This window comes from Petaurus breviceps, unplaced genomic scaffold (assembly GCF_028583685.1).
Source record: "Petaurus breviceps papuanus isolate PSGF00001 unplaced genomic scaffold, PetGlider_PUasm1.0 90762, whole genome shotgun sequence".
NCBI classification, from domain to species: domain Eukaryota; kingdom Metazoa; phylum Chordata; class Mammalia; order Diprotodontia; family Petauridae; genus Petaurus; species Petaurus breviceps.
Genome location: NW_027187339.1, coordinates 4,235,446 through 4,253,381, shown reverse-complemented (window position 1 = coordinate 4,253,381; position 17,936 = coordinate 4,235,446). Strand labels below are relative to the sequence as shown.

The 17,936-nt window shown below is 39.3% G+C and overlaps 1 protein-coding gene across 7 annotated transcripts in view; it reads left to right on the top strand.

The window, feature by feature from the left end:
• The window catches only part of KCNMA1 (potassium calcium-activated channel subfamily M alpha 1), a 917,791-nt gene that overhangs the window by 733,701 nt on the left and 166,154 nt on the right, over window positions 1-17,936 (top strand). For all 7 annotated transcript variants that reach the window (XM_069068323.1, XM_069068322.1, XM_069068316.1 and 4 more), the window contains exon 16: window positions 14,618-14,686. In XM_069068323.1, coding sequence (XP_068924424.1) covers window positions 14,618-14,686 — 69 coding nt within the window. The remainder of the gene's footprint in view (window positions 1-14,617; window positions 14,687-17,936) is intronic.

Sequence of the window (17,936 nt, the reverse complement as noted above, 5' to 3'; positions counted from 1 at the left end):
CTGCGTAACTGGTAGCTTATTTCAGCCACCAATGTGCTAAAGCTAAAGGACAGAATTTTCTATATGAACAAAGATGCAATAGACAGAGAGAGAGAGAAATCTTTTTTGCTATTTAATTTACTAGGAATGGAAGAGAGATCTAAGATTTTGTCTCCTCATTCCTCCCCATTTCAACAGACAGAGAAATTGGAGGTTTTTCTATAAAAACTATTGACTAGGTACAAAGATAGATTTATTGATATCCCCATTAGAAACATTGAGAGGCAGCAGGGCATAGTGAATGAAGATCTGTGTTCAAGACCTGCCTCTGACATATTTCACCTATATGACGCTGGGAAAGTTGCATAACAGATGTCTGACCGTGAAAGTATATAACTATTTGGAGTTCTTGGGAATATATATATATTTTTTAAGCAATCGGGGTTAAGTAGCTTGCTCAAGGTTACATGGCCAGTTATTTCTGGGTGTGGTGCTGAGTATCTGGGCCCGGATTTGATCCAGGTCATCCCGACACTGGAGCCAGTGCTCTTACTCGCTGAGCCACCTGGCCGCCCCTCTTAGGAATAATCTTGGGCGGTTATTACATTAACAGGTATTTATTAAGATCCTATGTGCCATGTACTGCATTAAGTACTGGGGATAGAAACACAAAGACTGAGAGAATTCCTGCTCACAAGGAATTCACATCCTAGTGGTGTTGACAAGCACATAGATGTGTGTGTGTGTGTGTGTGTGTCTGCGATATGTATATATACATACACATACACACATACATATATACACATGTGTAATAAATAAGTAAAAATATATACAGTTACAAAATACCTAAATTCAAGACAGTTTTGGAAGGATTAAGCAAAGATTTTATGTAGAAAGTGGTTTTTGAGCTAAGTCTTGAAGTATAAGAGGAGAGAATACAATCGAGGTAAATGGGGTGGCTCAGAGAGACCTCTGAGGCAGGAGATGGAGAGCCATGGGTGATGGATGGGAAGAGGTCAATTTGGCTGAATCAAAGAGCCTGCAGATAGATGGCTGGAAAGATATGTTGAGGTCAGGTTGCAGAGGGCTTTAAAAAGCTAATCATAACTAATGTTTATGCTATGCTTTACTTTGCAAAGCATTTTACCTGTGTTATATCATTGGATTATATAACACCTGAATATGTACCATCATAATTTGATATTTATATGGATCTATGAACTTAGGGACATCTAGGTGATACAGTGTATAGAGCCACGAGCATGGAATCAGGAAGACTCCTGAGTTCAAATCTAGCCTCAAACACTTACTAGTTGTATGGTCCCAGGCAAGTCACTTAACACTGTTTGCCTCAGTTTCTTCATCTGTAAAGTGAGCTGGAGAAGGAAATGTTAAACCACCCCAGTATTTTTGCCAAGAAAACTCCAAATGGAATCAGGAAGTGTTGGACATAACTAAAAAATGACTTAAAAATAACAGGAGCTTATACTTGTGTGTACTGTTTCCAGTGGGACTGATGGAATTGATTCAGTACTTCTCATCCTGTGTGCTTCTTACTTATGTCTTTTCATAAATTCTCTACAGATATTTTATCCAACATATAGGAAGAATCCCCCTGATTGTTTCAATGGTTCATGTAGCTGTTAGCCATATTATTGATATCATAGCTCTGCTGGTGTCAAAATGGCTAACCTATTGGGTACAGTACTCACAAACATTAATTACTGTTGTCCCTTGACCTTGCTACTTTTTTAATCTTAAGAGTTCCTAATTATATCTTTTGTATCTCTTTTCACATATAAGTCATTGTTGGTAATAAGCTACAGCCGACTTGTATATATCCACCATACTTCCTTCAGTTGCTCAATGGATCCTTTGAAATCTGGATTTTTCTGAAATAGGAGTTTTCGATTATCTGACAGTTGCTTCTTACCCCAGAGACACAACTTATCCAGGGAGGAGTCTTTAAGGTTGTTGTTTGCTCCACCAAGGCAAATAAAGGCAATGGGATCTTCTATTCGTTACATGTCTCAGTTGTGTAACTGTGAAGGGTTAATATCATGAAAAATACTATCTTTCTTTTACATGTGTTCATCAAAGATATGATCCATCTACAAATACCCTGTCCTAATAAACGTTATAGGGATAAGATATATGGATCTGGAGTTGTCAATAGTTTTCTATTCACTTTTGTCTGGTGGTAATACAATCTGTAATCTTTTCCATTCATTTAGAATCTTCCCCTCTTTGAGAAATCTTGAACACTAATCACTCAGTGACTTTAAAACCCTGAATCACTCAGTGACTTCAGCACATATTTCCTCTGCATACATTCTGTCATGTTCAGTCATTATTCCAAACTTTTTCTTCTAAGTATCATAGACACCTCCTCTGATAGGACATTAAGTAAAGAAGTCGGTAGCTCCCTTATAATTGAGGCCAAAATTGCATTATTAAAGCAAACCTTGACAATTCTGTATATATTTCTTTTTATTTCAGTTTAATCTACCAATATTTTCATCTGGACCAGATGTACCTCTTCTTAGACTTTCTGCTGCCTCTCTCTCTTTTTTTCTTTGAGAGGTAGAATGGTGTAATGTTTGGAGGGCTAGACTTAGAAGCACAATTGCAAAAAAATGAAAAGATCCTTATTTGAAGTGGGCTGACATTCTCATGTAGACAGATAATAAGCCTGGTATTATACTGATTTCATGAGACATAGCACTATGTATTTAAGGTAGTTGGAGTTGGGAATCTGGCACTCAAAAGAGAAATTAGGACTAAGGATAGAGATCTGGGAGTCATTTCCATAAGTGTAGTAGTTAAAGGTCTGAAAATGAAAGTGTTTGTCAGGATAAAGGATAAAGTATAAGCTCCTTAAGGGCAGGGATGGTTCATTTTTTATTTTGGTATCCTCAGTGCCTTGGTCATTGTAGACACTTAATGAATACTTGTTGAATGAATGAAAGAAGGGACCAAGGATAAAACGTTAGGAAACATCCACTTTGATAGATTGAAAAGAAGATGGTAAAATGATGAAGGAGACTTAGAAAGGAGGATGAACAAAGAATGTGGTATAGGAGGTATACACATACACATAACCCTTTGGAGGGGGAGCATAAAATAAGGATTCGATGAATATGAAAACATATCTGATAAGAAGTTGCTATTGCTTTGTTATCCAGTCATGTCTGACTCTTTATGACCCCATTTGGGGTTTTCTTGGCAAAGATACAGGAATGGTTTGCCATTTCTACTCCAGCTCATTTTACAGATGAAGAAACTGAGGTAAACAGGGTTAAGTGACTTGCCCAGGGTCACTCAAGTAATAAGTGTCTGATGCCAGAACTGAACTCAGGAAGAAGAGTCTTACTGACTTGAGACCAAGCACTCTATTCACTACAGTGCCACCTCACTGCCAAATAAGAAAGGATCCTTGTTCATTTCTGTCTATAGGAATCAAATGTGTCCTATGTCTGTTCACTATTGGGGTACCCATTCCCTAAAAGGGCAGGGAGGTAGCACAGTGGATGGAGTGCTAGACCTAGAACCAGGAAGATCCAAGTTCAAATCTGACCTCAGACACTTACTAGGTGTGTGACCCTGGGTAAGTCACTTAACCTCTGCCTCAGTCTCCTTAATGGTAAAATAGGGATAGTAAAAACAGCCAGCTCTGAAAGTTGTGGTGAGGATCAAGTGAAGTAATAATTTCAAAGCACTTAACACAGTACCTGGCCCACAGTAAGTACTATGTATGCTGTTTTTATTTTTATTAAATGGTGGAGGGGTTGGAAGAAGAGTGGAAACTTTTACTGCCATCTCACTTTCCATATTCAAATGTACCTCATTTTTTAAGGAAAAACAAGCTTTTTATAATAATATAGCACCCCCATATTCCTAAATATACCCCTATGCTCTTTTTAAATGAATCTTTCCATATCAATGGAATATTAATTAAAAATGCGTGCATCTGATTTTTTTGGTGGGGGAGGGGAAGGGCTTCTAGCCATTTTATCCTAAAGGAAATCTGGTGTATCAATTTACTTTGACTTCTCCTTTGGTTCTAAGACTCAGTTGGACATTCCAAGTTTCCTTTGACTAACTGAAGGTAGGCTGAAGATGTTGGTCTCAGTTAGGATTTGAAGGGCATTCTCAAAACTGTTTGCCCTCTCTGTGTAAGGCTGCAAATCCCGTCTTTGCATTTGAACACGTTGATTTTATTGTGCACTGGAAGGTGCAAAATCTACAGCAGGTTTCCTTGTCTAATTTGTGTCAGCAAGTAATCTTTCTAGTCCAAAGGGTCGATGTAATGGTGAGAACAATTTATTTCCCTCTGGGTAGGTAGAAACAGTTGGGCTTGGTTTCTTAAGAGCCTTTGTTCAGGAACATCTGTGTTGAAACTACTGTAGTTAACAGATGATGTTGGCAGTAAAAAAAAGAAAAAGAAAAGAAAAAGCTTTGTATAATGTCATTGTCAAATTTGGTAGAACTCTACTTAATAATTATCAAGAAAGTGATCTAACTTGTTATTACAACAGTTTTATTGCAGATTGCCAGTTTAAGACCTTTTTGTGACAAGTGACATTTTTCTAAAAACTCTTCTCTCTTCCCCTGTAATTATTTTGCAACCAATCACAACTCTTTGGACATACTGGGAAATGTCATTTGGAAGAAAAAAAAGGCAGAATTAAAGGCTGCCAATCTGCCAGTGTAATCATGAAGCCAAACTTCTGCCTAGTGTTACTACCCCACTCCTCATACAAGGGTGGGGACATGGCTAGAGGAGGGAGGACTATGAAATCAAAGAAGTGGAAGGAAGCTCAGAACACGACTAGTCCAAACCAGACCTCATTAGAAGCCTTCTTCTACAATATACCTGACAAATGGCCATCCAGCTTCTGCACGATGACCTCCCGTGAGGGGAAATACCCTACTTTTTAAGGCAGTCCATTTTACTTTTGAGTTGCTCTAATTATTAAGATTTTCATCCTATCAATGCGAAACTCCCCCCTTTGCAACTTTTACTTAATGCTTCTGATTCTGTCCTTTGGAGCCAAACAGAACAAATTTATTGCATCACCTAAGGGATTGCTTTTCAAACACTTGAAGGCACTTATCACATGCTCCTAAGTATTTTCTTATCTGGGGTACACCTTCCCAGTTCCTTTAAGCAATCCCAGGACAAGTCTTTTACTACTCTGGTCTCCTGAATACATTTCAGCTTACCAATGCATTTTCTAAATGTGGCTTCAGGAACAGAGTACAATACTGCTGTTGTGATCCAGCTAGGGCAAAATGCAGCCATGCTCTCACCTCTCTAGTCCTGGAATGCATGCCTCTCATAAGGCAGCCTCTGTTTCCATTAGATTTCTCAGTGGCCACTGTGGACTTTGAGATTGTCATACATTAAAGTTGGACTCCCACAAAATCTGCAGCCCCAAATTGTTTGGAGATGAACTTCTGTCTACCTGCTCTCCTCCCATATTTTACTTATAACATTGATTAAGCCCAAGTGTAAAACTTATCCTTATCCCTACAAAATTCCAGTTTATTAATTTCAGCCTGATGTTCTAGGCTTTAAAAAATCCTGACTTTGTCATTCAGTGCACTAGTTATCCTGCCTAGATTTGTGCCAGCTGCAAATTTGATAAATAGGTCATTTATGACTTTATCCAAGTCACTGATGAAAATGTTACAAAGCATGGGGCTAAGCATAGATTTCTGGGCCACTACACTGAAAATGTCGTTCCAGGTTAACATTAAACAATGAATGACTTCTCTTTGAGTCTGGTCATTCAATCAATTCTGAATCCTTGTAATTTAAATTATTGCCTACCCTACTTCTCCTCACCTTTTCCATCGTAATATCATGAAAGACTATAAAATTTTTCTCCCAGAGGCCAGTGAATGTTTTGTAACACCTAACATACTTCCAGGAATATAATAGGGGCTTAATAAATGCTTTGCTAAAAATCAACATAAACTGTATGTACCATATTTCTGTTATTTCTTTATATAGGAGCCCATAATAAAAGGAAATGAGGTTGGTATGGCATGGTCTGTTCTTGACGAAGTGAACAATGTTAGTTCTTTGTAATAACCCCAATCTTTTTATATGTTCACTAAAAATTCCTTTAAAAATATCAGTAGATAACATGGAAATATGGTTGGCTTGATTGCGCATGTACAACCTATAACAGACTATTTAATGTCTCAGGGAGGAGGACAAAAAGGAAGGGAGAGAATTTTGAACACAATTTAAAAAACAGATGTTAAAAGTTGTTTTTACATGTAATTAGGAAAAAATAAAATATTCCAAAAACTCAAAAACCTTGTAAACTAAAAGTAAACAAGCAAATTACTAAAGATAAAAAATATTATTTAAAAAAATGACAGTAGAGCAGTGGTCCTGGAAACAGAAAATTCCAAAAACCTTGTAAACTAAAAGTAAACAAGCAAATTACTAAAGATAAAAAATATTATTTAAAAAAATGACAGTAGAGCAGTGGTCCTGGAAGACCTGAGTTCAAGTGTGACCTCGGATGTTTACTTGGGATATGACTCTGGGCAAGTTACTTAACCTCAACTGTAACATGGAGAAAATTATAGCACCTACCTGGCAGTATTGTTGTGAGGATCAAATGAGATAATATATATATTTTAAGCTTTCAGCACAGTGCCTAGCACATAATAGATGCTTATATAAATACTCACTCTTTCCCCGCTTCACTTCTCTTCCTATGTTCCATATTTTTTCTAGTAATTAAAGTAAAGTTCACTGGCCTAGAGTTTGCAAACTCCATTGTCTGCTTTAAAAAAAAATTAGAACAGGATTTTCCCTTCTTTAATTTCATGGTTCCTCTTTGGTTCTCCAGCATCTTTCCAAGCCTCAGTGACTCAGCACTCATATTGACCAGTCCTTTCATTACCCAAGGATACCATTCATTGGAGCCAAGAGATTTGAACCCAAAGGCACCTGGGAATTTCTTTACACTTTTCTTATTTATCTTGGTAAGCTGCTAACCATTTTGGTCCTCTTCTTTCTATTTCAAAGCTTATTCTCCTTTGCATATGAAGTAAAATAACAGTTCATCAGTCCTACCTTCTCTCTGAGACCTATTATCATCCCACCTACCATGTTAATGAGTTTATCCTTTCTTTTGTCTTTCTTTTTCCCCCCAATATGGAAAAGCGCAAGAACAAAAAAGATAATCAAAACCTTCAAAAATTAGTAGAAGGGGCAGCTAGGTGGTGCAGTGAATAGATCACCGGCCCTGGAGTCAGGAGGACCTGAGTTCAAATTTGGCCTCAGACATTTAACACTTACTAGTCGTGTGACCTTGAGCAAGTCACTTAACCCCAATTGCCCTTCCTTTCCCCCTCCAAAACAAAATTAGTAGGAGAGGATAAAGAAATGTTAATGTGGATTGGAAGGCCAAATAAAATGTTCTTGAGAGATTGACTCATGTAGGGAAACCTGCTCATTCTTTAAAGGAAGAGAAACAGTGAGATACAATGTGATGAAGCAAGCTTGAACCCATTGGTGCCAATCTTGGAAACATTGGAAGTAAATGCTTGGGACAAAACCAGTGACGGAAGAGTCCTGGGCCTTCTTCTCTCTTTCCTCTATACTATTTTGCTTGGTGATCTCATCAGCTCCCATGGACTCAACGATCATCTCCATGTAGATGATTCTTGAATCCATTTGTCCAGCCCTGATCTCTCTCCTGACCTGATCTTTGCCTCTCTTATTGCCTAGTGGGCATCTCAAACTGGATGTCCTGTAAACTGAACTTACTATCTTTCCTCCCAAACCCTTCACTCTTCCTAACTTCCTTATTACTGTCAAGGGGACGTCCATCTCCCCAATTAGTCAGTAATTCAGTAGTGCCTACTATGCCCCAGGCTCTGGGGCAATGAAAAGCAAAAGACAGTCCTTGTCCTCAAATGACTCAGTCTCATAGGAAAGACAACACATGACAAAATCACATATATACAGTCACCCAAACACTTGAACTAAGTGTCCTTCCCAGTTTCTCATTCTTTTCTATTCCCTCCTCCAATATCCAATTAGTTGTCAGGACCCATCATTTCTACCTTTGTACCATTATTTCCTATACAACCTCTTCTATCATCTGGCATTACCACTACCCTGCTGCAGACCCTCATCCCCTTACTCCTGGACTACTGTAGTAGTCCTCTGGGGTGGTCTCCTTACCTCAGGTCTCCCTGCACTTCAGTCAATCCTCCATTATCTATCAAATTTATCTTCCTTAACCACAGGTCTGACGAGGCCACTCACTTATTCAAAATACTCCAGTTGCTTCCTATTCCCTCCAGGATCAAATATATAATCCTCTATTTGGTTTTTAAAGCCCCTCGTAATCTGACTCCTCCATACAGTTCCAGTCTTCTTAAGCCTTTTCTGCCATGAAATTCGAGGACACTGGCCTCCATGCTGTTCCTCAACCACAAGACTCCATCCCTTGGCTCCAGACATTTTCACTGGCTCCATGCCTTTCACCTTCTTCCTCTTTATCTGCCCCTTCCTTGCTCCCTTTGGATCTCAGCTAAAATCCCACCTTTGGTAAGAAACTTTTCCCAAAACTCTTACCCTTGAAGTCATCCCTCTGAAATGATCCCCAATTTGTTCTGCAATATGTCTTGTTTGAACAGAGCTGTTTGCATATTGTCATCTCCATTTGACTGGCAGCTCCTTGACACAAGAGACTGATTTTTATGCCTTTCTTTGTATTCCTGGCATTCATTACAATGCATAGTATACATTAGGCACTGAATAAGTGCTTATTGACTAACTGTAGTGTTCTGAAGTATCCTCCATCCACCTCTTGCACTCAGCCAATACATTTCCTTTCTTCCACCCTTCAAGGACCTGCTAAAATTCTTGTTTCTCAATGTATATTGGACTAAATAAGCAGAAGGGGACAGCTTCTTCCAAATCTCTCTGTCTTAATATACACCCTTCATTCACTAATTTTCCCAATATATTAATTTACCTGTTGTTTATATGCAAACCCTATGTTCATCTTGTTTGATTTTTATCTTGTCTATCATTTTTTCTTTGTCAGTCTATCCTAGATTCATTCTTCATAAAGAACAGGGGTCATTTCTAACTTACCCAGTCTACTGCTTATTACAGCACCAGATACAGATATAGCAAAGAATGGGAATGATTTTCTGGAAACCACAGCTAGTCCAGTGATCACTGGGTTGTGGGAAATTGGAAGGATCATCCTTTCAGGAGCTATACAAGGTCTCCCAAAAGTCTTTCAGCAATAACTTAAAGCTGCTTTAAGATTCTTGGGACACCTGTATAAAGCTAAGGTAGAGGGATTCTGCCCAGGGATAATAGGGTATACGAATATCACTTCCTCAGTCCTAAACTTTTAAGCTTCATTGTTTTGGCTACTCTCATCTATTTCCCACTGTTGGTATCCCACCCTCCACATCAGCTCTTCCCACCTCTTCTAGAACCCCAAGGAGAGGATGCTGGTATTCAGAAAAGTGCCCTTGATTATATCTGGCAGGATCCCCACAAAGGAAACCATGGGGCAATTCAATCTTATTTGGTTTGCCACAGATTTTCAAGTAAACAGTGGCCTGGAACTCTGCTGAGTCCTGAGTGTTCTGAGTTTTCATTCCTAACTGAAATCCCAAGGAGTTAGTCCTTCAATGGGTTTGCCTAGGGAAATAAATGATGCCTTGTTTCCCACAGTCCCGCTTGACACAGTTATCTGTACACAGTTTATCATTGACTTGAACATGTGTATATTGGATTGTGTGAAACTGAGTCAAGTATTTCATTGGGGAGGAAAAAGGGGTCCCTTCAGAAATAACAATACATTTGCCTGTGAAGACAGGGAAAGTAGGCTTAGAAATTGAAACCTATCTCCTTTGAGGGAGATGAAAGGAGAAGATGTATGAGAGGGAGGAAAGGGTAAATCTTCTGATAAGATTCCCAGTTTACAAATCATTTTCATAGTCCTGCCAAAATAATCTTCCTAAAAGCACAGTTGGACCATGTCACTCCACTGGCTCCCTATGACCTTGGCTTGGCATTTAGAGCCCTCACTTTCCAGACTGCAGCCTATCTTTCCAGGCTTATTGCATTGATATCCCTTTCTTTCTGCAGTCCAGTCAAACTGTTGTACTTATTAAGGGCAGGGACAACATTTAGCATGGTCTCTAGCACATAAATAAGTAGTTAACAAATACTTGTCAACTGCTGACTGTTCCCCCAAATTTTAATGCCATTTGCCACCTCCTTGCCTTTTAATAGGCTATCCTGGAATGCATTCCTATTTTTTTAAAAATATTTTCCTTTTGGAAATTCTAGCTTCTCTCAAGGCTTAGTGCATGTTTCATCTTGTAAGAAAAACTTTTCCTGCTTCCCTTAGTTGTTAGTAGCCTTACTCTCCTGTCTTACATTTGCATGTTTGCATTCCCCAAAAGAATGTAATAACCTTGTGGGCAGGTAGTGCTTTTTGCTTTGTGTTTCTGATCCCTAGCACTGTCTTACATACAGACATACTTAATAAAAAAAAACTGTCAGACTAAACTGATTTAATAGGAAGGGAAATAGTAGAAATCAAATATCTACTTTGTACTTCAATAAAATATCAGTAAGTTGATTTACTGTTAAGGGATTATAAGTACATAACTCCCAGTATATTATAATATGCTATTATATATTATATGAAATATTATTGGTATTATATAATAAATGTATTGTAAGCATATTACTCCTAGAGAGAGGCAGGAGACATAGGGGTATATGCTAACTGGACTAGGAGACAACCAGTCTGGTTTCTAGCCTTGGCTCTTCAGCTAACTACATTCATAGCCTTGAGTAAATCAGAACTTCTCTGGGACTCGTTACCTCATTTTCAAAATTGGGAGGTTGGACCAAATGACTATAATGTCTCTAAATGCATGACCATGTTTTTTTTTTGCAAGAAGAGCATTGGGACAGATAATCCCTAAGGCTCCTGGTGGGTGTGAACAGGCTGTCTCCTATAATTAACATGGAACTTTGAAGAAGAACATAATTAAGAGATGGCATTAGCGAAGGTATGATAGTAAGAGAAGATAGGCTGACCACGTGACAAGGATGAGAGATAAAAGGCAGAAATTCCCTATGTTCTCCTGGTACTTTCATAATGTCAGGAGAAAATGGACAAGTCTTCTAGCACATTGAGTGGACCACCTGTGTTGGACTTATGGTCGGGCAGGGACAAGAGTCACACAGGTTTAAATAGGCAGGCTTATCGAGAAGGGCTATCAACCTGGCAGTCTTTACCATGTTTGTATCATGTGAGGTTTCCTGTGTTGAGTCAAATTAAGCTGCAGCTCCATTCCTTTCCATCAATCTCTCCAAGTTTCAGCTTTTTCAACCAAGTCCCCTCAGAACCCAAAGACTTCAGTTTCCACTGGAGGCAAAATCCAGATTGATGAGTTCTATTTGAAAATCTGATTATTTTTTTCTTTTTTCTTAAAATCCAGATTGATGAGTTCTATTTGAAAATCTGATTATTTTTTCTTTTAAAATAATTTTATTCATGTATAGAGAGCCATCCTTAGAGTTAGAAGCTCTGTGTTCAAGTCTTGTCTCTAACATATATTGGTTATGTAAGTTAATTCCATAGTACCACCCCACCCATACCTTTAACCTCACAGATTTATTGCAAGGGAAGTAATTGGAAAATATTAAAGATATATGTACAGTTTAGTTTCTCTTACTTGGATTACAAGAAGGTTGTATCTATGTGGACATGGTACAATCTTTCTGATGGGCAACAATCTAGGACCATCTGGCACAGAAATAGCAGCTCCTTACCACCCCACATAAGCATATAGTTACTTCCTCCACACATTTAATGTGAGTTATATGTTGCCCCCAGGAAGGATAACTCTTATTCATAGTTTGCTTTTCATTTTAAGAACATATTTTCTTCACAAGAACATTCTCAGGAGGGAAATCTAAATATTACTGTCTCCATTCTATACACGAGGAAAATGAGGTTCAGAGATGATGTAACTTCTCTGAAATCATGAAATTAGTAAATTTCAGAGTCAAGATGGAACCCAGGTCTTCTATCTCTAAAACTAATTTCTTTTACTCCTGTACCATGTTGCTTCATGTTTAAACCAGATATAAATATAGGGAAGTGGAAGCGAGAAGTAGCATTCAATTGTAACACTTTCAATCAATCAATAAACATTTATTAAGCCCTTACTGTATACTAAACACTGTGCTAAGTTTTGGAGATATGAAGAAAGGCAAAAATATGGTCCATGCCCTCAAGGAACTCCCATTCTAATGGGGAAGAAAATGGGCAAACAGATAGCTGTGTTCACATAAGATATATATGAAGTAGATATAATCTCAGAAGGAAGGCACTAGCCGTGGGAGAATTGGGAACAGTTTTGTCACAAGGTAGGTTTTGAGCTGGGGCAGCTAGGTGGCACAATGAATAGAGCAGTGGGTCTAGAAGCAGGAAGACTCATCCTCCTGAGTTCAAATGTGGTCTCAGACACTTACTAGCAGTGTGATCCTGAGCAAGTTACTTAACTCTGTTTGTCCCAGTTTCCTCATTTGTAAAAGAAGCTGGAGAAGGAAATGGCGAACCACTCCAGCATCTTTGCCAAGAAAACTCCAAATGGGGTCACAGAGTCAGGCATGACTGAAAAAAATTACTGAACCACAACAGGAGTTGAGTTGAGTCTTAAAGGAGATCAGTGAAGCCAAGAAGAAGAGGTGATGAGGGAAAACCTTTCAAGAATGGGGCATAGACAGTGAAAGGACATGAAGCCAAGAGATGGAGTGTTGAGTTTAAGAAACATCCAGCAGGTTAATGTTGCTTGATATTATAGTACATAGAGGGGAGCAAGTATTAGACTCTCAAGTAGAAAGGGGTCAGGTCATGAATGACCTTAAAAGCCAAATAGAACTTTTTACATATGATCCTGGAGGTAATAGTGAATCATCATTGGGTTTTATTGAGCAGGGAAGAGATATGGTCAGATCTGACTCTCCACAGAAGCAAGCATTTATGCTTTGACAAAATGGGAAGGGTCATATATACTCTGGTCCCTTGGTAAAGGGCATAGAGCCAACAGGAACTATCCCTTGAGCTTCATGAGTAAGGAAAGGGAAGATTTCTTCTCTCCTCTCCCTCCCCAACAGCATCTATGGGTAGCCATTCTCTTCCACCTTCTAAGAGGAAATCCAACAGACAGTTGACATTGGCTGCATCCCAACAAAGACGCCACCTCCAAAGAGACTATAAGTTGTCTCTCTTCTCTTCTTATGGCCCATGGAGAAGGAGGATCACACTTGCCTAGTTGCCAGTCCTTTCCAGCATAAACTCCACACCCCTCTGCAGGGTCCCAAGAGATGCCCCAAGAGATCAGCTAAGACTTTTGGGCAATGCATTCCCTTGAGCAAGGGGCCAGTGTTCATGTGTTCATTTTCATGGAGTCAAAGCACCCATGCCCAGTTCTGTGAGGACCACTTCAGTCTAAGCTCTTGCTATATAGACATAACCAGTGTTATGTGTGTGTGTGTGTGTGTGTGTGTGTGTGTGTTGAGTGATTGGCATGGTAAAATCAAAATATCTGACCTGACCACCAAAGCTGAGACCAAGAGTCTATCCATTAATTGATTCACAAATGTTAATTCAATGATAGTGGTGCCTCCAATTTGGTGCCAGGAGCTGGGGTGAGTTCTAAAGTAGCATGAAACATTGACCTTGACCTCAAAGCATTTATAACCTAGTTAGGGAAATAAGACCTACACATGTGAAGTGGTGGCCATTCAAAGAAGGGATATAATCCAGAATTACGTGGTCTAGTTTAGGAGTGTTGGCAGGGTCAGGAGATCAATGAGAGAGACTACATAGACATTGAAGGAGAAGTAGAGAGGACACAGGTAAATATTCAACATGGGGACAACAGCATGAGGGAAAGGCATGGGGCAAGAAATTTGTCCAGATGCCTTCGGGACTGTTCTTCTGACCTCTCAGCTTGTGAAATCCTATGGAATCTTGAGTGGCATGACCATGCTGGGCTCTTATATCCGGCTAAGTATTATTATCATCATTCCATGTGTGCTGGGGTCGTCTCTGAGCAACAATTGGAACCATTTACACAGAAGCCTGGAACAGGATCCAAATCACAGGTCCACCTGCTCCAAATACCACACTCCCCCTGCAGTTAACATTTTACTACAAAATGAAGTGACTAATGATTCTGGCCCAGCGTAAATCCCCAGACAAAATCCCAGCTTGGGGTCTGCGTCTAGACGTCCAGCACCAAGGGCAATTTGTGCTTCCAATAACCAGCGCCTTATCAGCTTGCAGGAAAGAAGGTTTGATGGAGTGATAGGGGAAAGATAATGCAAACACACACACTCACACCCTACACACACACACACACACACACACACACACACACACACACACACACACACACACACACACCTCCCACTCAGAATGACTGGGGAATGAGGATACTCCTTGATAATGTTTGCATTAGTAAATGGAAAGATCTTAACAGTGTTGTTATATGGCTCTAATCATTCAGAAACACTGACCTGAAGGTTTCTTTCTTCTTGCAGACTGTGCTTTGTGAAGCTAAAGCTCTTAATGATAGCCATAGAGTACAAGTCCGCCAACCGAGAGAGCCGGTAAGTTGTTAGGACTCTGGGGCTGACACTGATGATGGTCAATGTGTATGGCCAGGCTGCTTGGACCATTCCTTCCTAAATGAGATCTGTTTTCTTTGAAGCCGGATGCAGCCTATTCTGATACATTTCAGAACATATTTGTTGAACTCTACTAATGCCACTTTTATTCCCCAACCAATTTCCCTATAATTAAGATACTCCGGGCAAAGGGGTAGATTGAGCACTGGCTCTGGAGTCCAAGGATATGTGTTCAAATCCTGCCTTCAGTACATACAACCTATGTGTCAGACAAGTCACTTTTCTTCCTGAGTAGTTTCCTCTTATGTGACTAGATGACCTCCAATGGTCCTCCAAGTTCTACATGTATGATACTCTAATATTATGGTTTTTGCCATGACCTTCTGAATTCCCAAAGAATATAAACCACCCCCACCCTGAGTTCCCTTAGGAGAGAGAAGAGCAAATACTGAAGGTCTCTACCCAGTTACAAGTGAATCATCTTTCCTACCCTAAAGCTAAACATCCCCTGCAGTCCTTCTCTTGTCCCAGCTCCCTTTCTACAGGAAGGGACACAAACATTCTACCTCTAGGAAACAGCAGATGGGCTCAGGGCTCTTCTGCAGCAAGCAGGGGGCAGAGTGGTTATGGGAGAGATCTGCTCTCTTGATATCCAAATTACAAGCAGCCCATTGTGTACCATATGTGCTTCTCCCTGTACAGCCTGAATCCAGGTGGCAGAATATCAGTTTCATGTAAATTAGCCAGGAGAGCTGCACTCAAAGTCAGGCTGCTCTCTTTATTTATTTATTTTGCTCTTAATTATGTGCAAATCAGACTGATGGGGGGAATAGGTCTGGCTGGGATAGATAACACCCAAGTCAATATATGATTCAGTGCAAGGGAAGAGCATGACACACTGGCTTGTCTCTATTATATTGAAGACATATTAAACGAACAATCTATGTCACGGAAATGGCATTGTGCATTGGAGAAATAATATAGATGTTTCTCAGCAGTTTTTGGAAGAACCAGAACACAAATGGCCAAGATTCCAGGGCTTTTATCCAATGGGATGGTGCTCATTATTTCCTTGCCAGAGCTCACCTACCTTTTTGTAGAAATTTTGATTGTTCCTCAGCAGGAAGAGGATTTGCAGGATGGTCCATTCTGAGATGCTGAGCAGGACAGACCTCAAAGTATAAGGCAATCCCTCTACCCCACCAGAATATTTGTTGGGATTTCCTAGAAGGGCATTTCAGTTCCCAGAATTGTTTGGACTCATGATGGTGTCATCTGATTAACAAGTTTTCATTCTCTGGATAAATGGCCTGGTTATGTCAAGTTACCAAATGCAGAGTCTGTTTCTCTATTCTTAAAAACACTGGATTGGAAAGTGGTCAATCCACATGTTTTTGGGCGTCTTTACCATCTGATCAGATTACATTTCAGGGCTGATCTGATCAATTGTTAAGATGTTTTTTTTTTTAAATCCAAATCAACCAAAAATGGTAGATTTGGGGGCCACATGTTGAATTGGCCTTGGCCTTTCCTTTTTTCCCCCCTAGACTGGTAAAGTGAAGCATAATTATTTACAAAAATAAAAAGATTGATAACACCCTGAACAAAGGTTGGATCATTTCCAGATTTAAAAATTACATTTGGCCATAATTTCACAAGGAGTTCCCTATGTTCATATAGAAAACATTATCCTTTCTAGCATTTTTGCAAATGATATTCTTCACATTACCAACTTTTTTCACCTGTCAAGTGGGTAAATCTTTGTGTAATTTTCTGGTGTTATCTCCCTCCCACTTCTCTGCACTCTTCAGAAAAGTGAAATGTGAAATGCTGTCCATCACCCTGAGCACCGTTTCTGTACTAATTTTTGGCTGTAGGTTGCATCCCGTGCCCTGACTAGTCAGTTATAAATATATTCATTTGGTCACAAGGAGTGAAAAGTACTTCTGATGGCTTGAGGCAGGCAAATTATCTCTACTGGGAAACCACTCAGACCATGACTTCCTAACACTTTGGTCAGTGGGCACAATACTTATGAGAGAAGACTAACAAAGTATTACCATTCCCCAGACACAAGTTTTCCTGAATGGACCTTCATATTGATTCCCCAGTTGGAAATGTTTTCAACAAAGACATCTTTTTTTTCAGTGAACAAATGGCCTTATTTTTGGAAAAGTGGGGAAAAACTTGTTCCAATTTGTTTTTGTTTTCTGTACACAACTACAGCCTTTAATTCTCAAATATGGCTTGGTCTCAACTGTGGAAGTACTTGCTCTCTTAAGGAAAAGGTATACTTAGGAGAAGGGAATGTGGATCAGTGCATCTGAAAACAGAGGCATTCATCAGCACGCATCAGCTCTAGAGGTTGTGCAAAGCTATAAATTAAAATAACTCCTGATAATGTTTTTCTTTTCCTTTTAATTATGCCTTGTTCTAATGAGACATTAAGATTGAAAAGTTGCTTTCCTCCACTTTTGTGCCCTCACATTTACCCCATGTTAATTCCTTTGTTTATTCTCTTTCCTTCTCCCCCATACCCTCCCCCCCCCAACTTAGCATTATTCCATATTTATTTGTCCTTATTCTCAGCACAACTGCTTGTTTTTGCATCATATTCTTCAAAGAATTTGAAACAAAGGTTGTGTTTTTTCTTTAAGCTTTTCTTCTGGTGTTGGTTGATTTCTTACCAAAATGTTTGATTTAAAATTTTTTTTCTTGTCATTTGCAGAAGCCGAAAGCGGTATGCACTCTTCGTTAACTTTCCTTCCAACCTCAATCCTCTACCTTCACTCCTTCTAACTCCAGGACTAACCCTTTGTCAAGAATTCAGGAAGATAACACCTACTTTTCTGTGTATATATAAATATGTGTACATATATACATATATGTATATAATCACCCTTGTCTGGTGCATATATATATGTATATATGTATATTTATATACAAGCCCCCTGGTTACATATCTCTAAGCCAATGGTAGCATTTGGTGTTCTGGTTTTATTTGTTAGTTTTTGTGGATTATGCACTAACTTCTTTGCAGGAAACCTTAAAAGGTGGGGGTTGGCGGGGAGGGAAGGGGAACGGGAAAGAGAACAAGGCTAGTTTTAGTCTTGACACCATTGGTGTGACTGATATTTCTCTTTAAAAGAATTTTTATTTTCTCTTTAGCATTTTCTGTCTGTTTTTGTATTGTGTTGATGTGTCCAGCAGATTTCGTGATGCCATTTTGTCT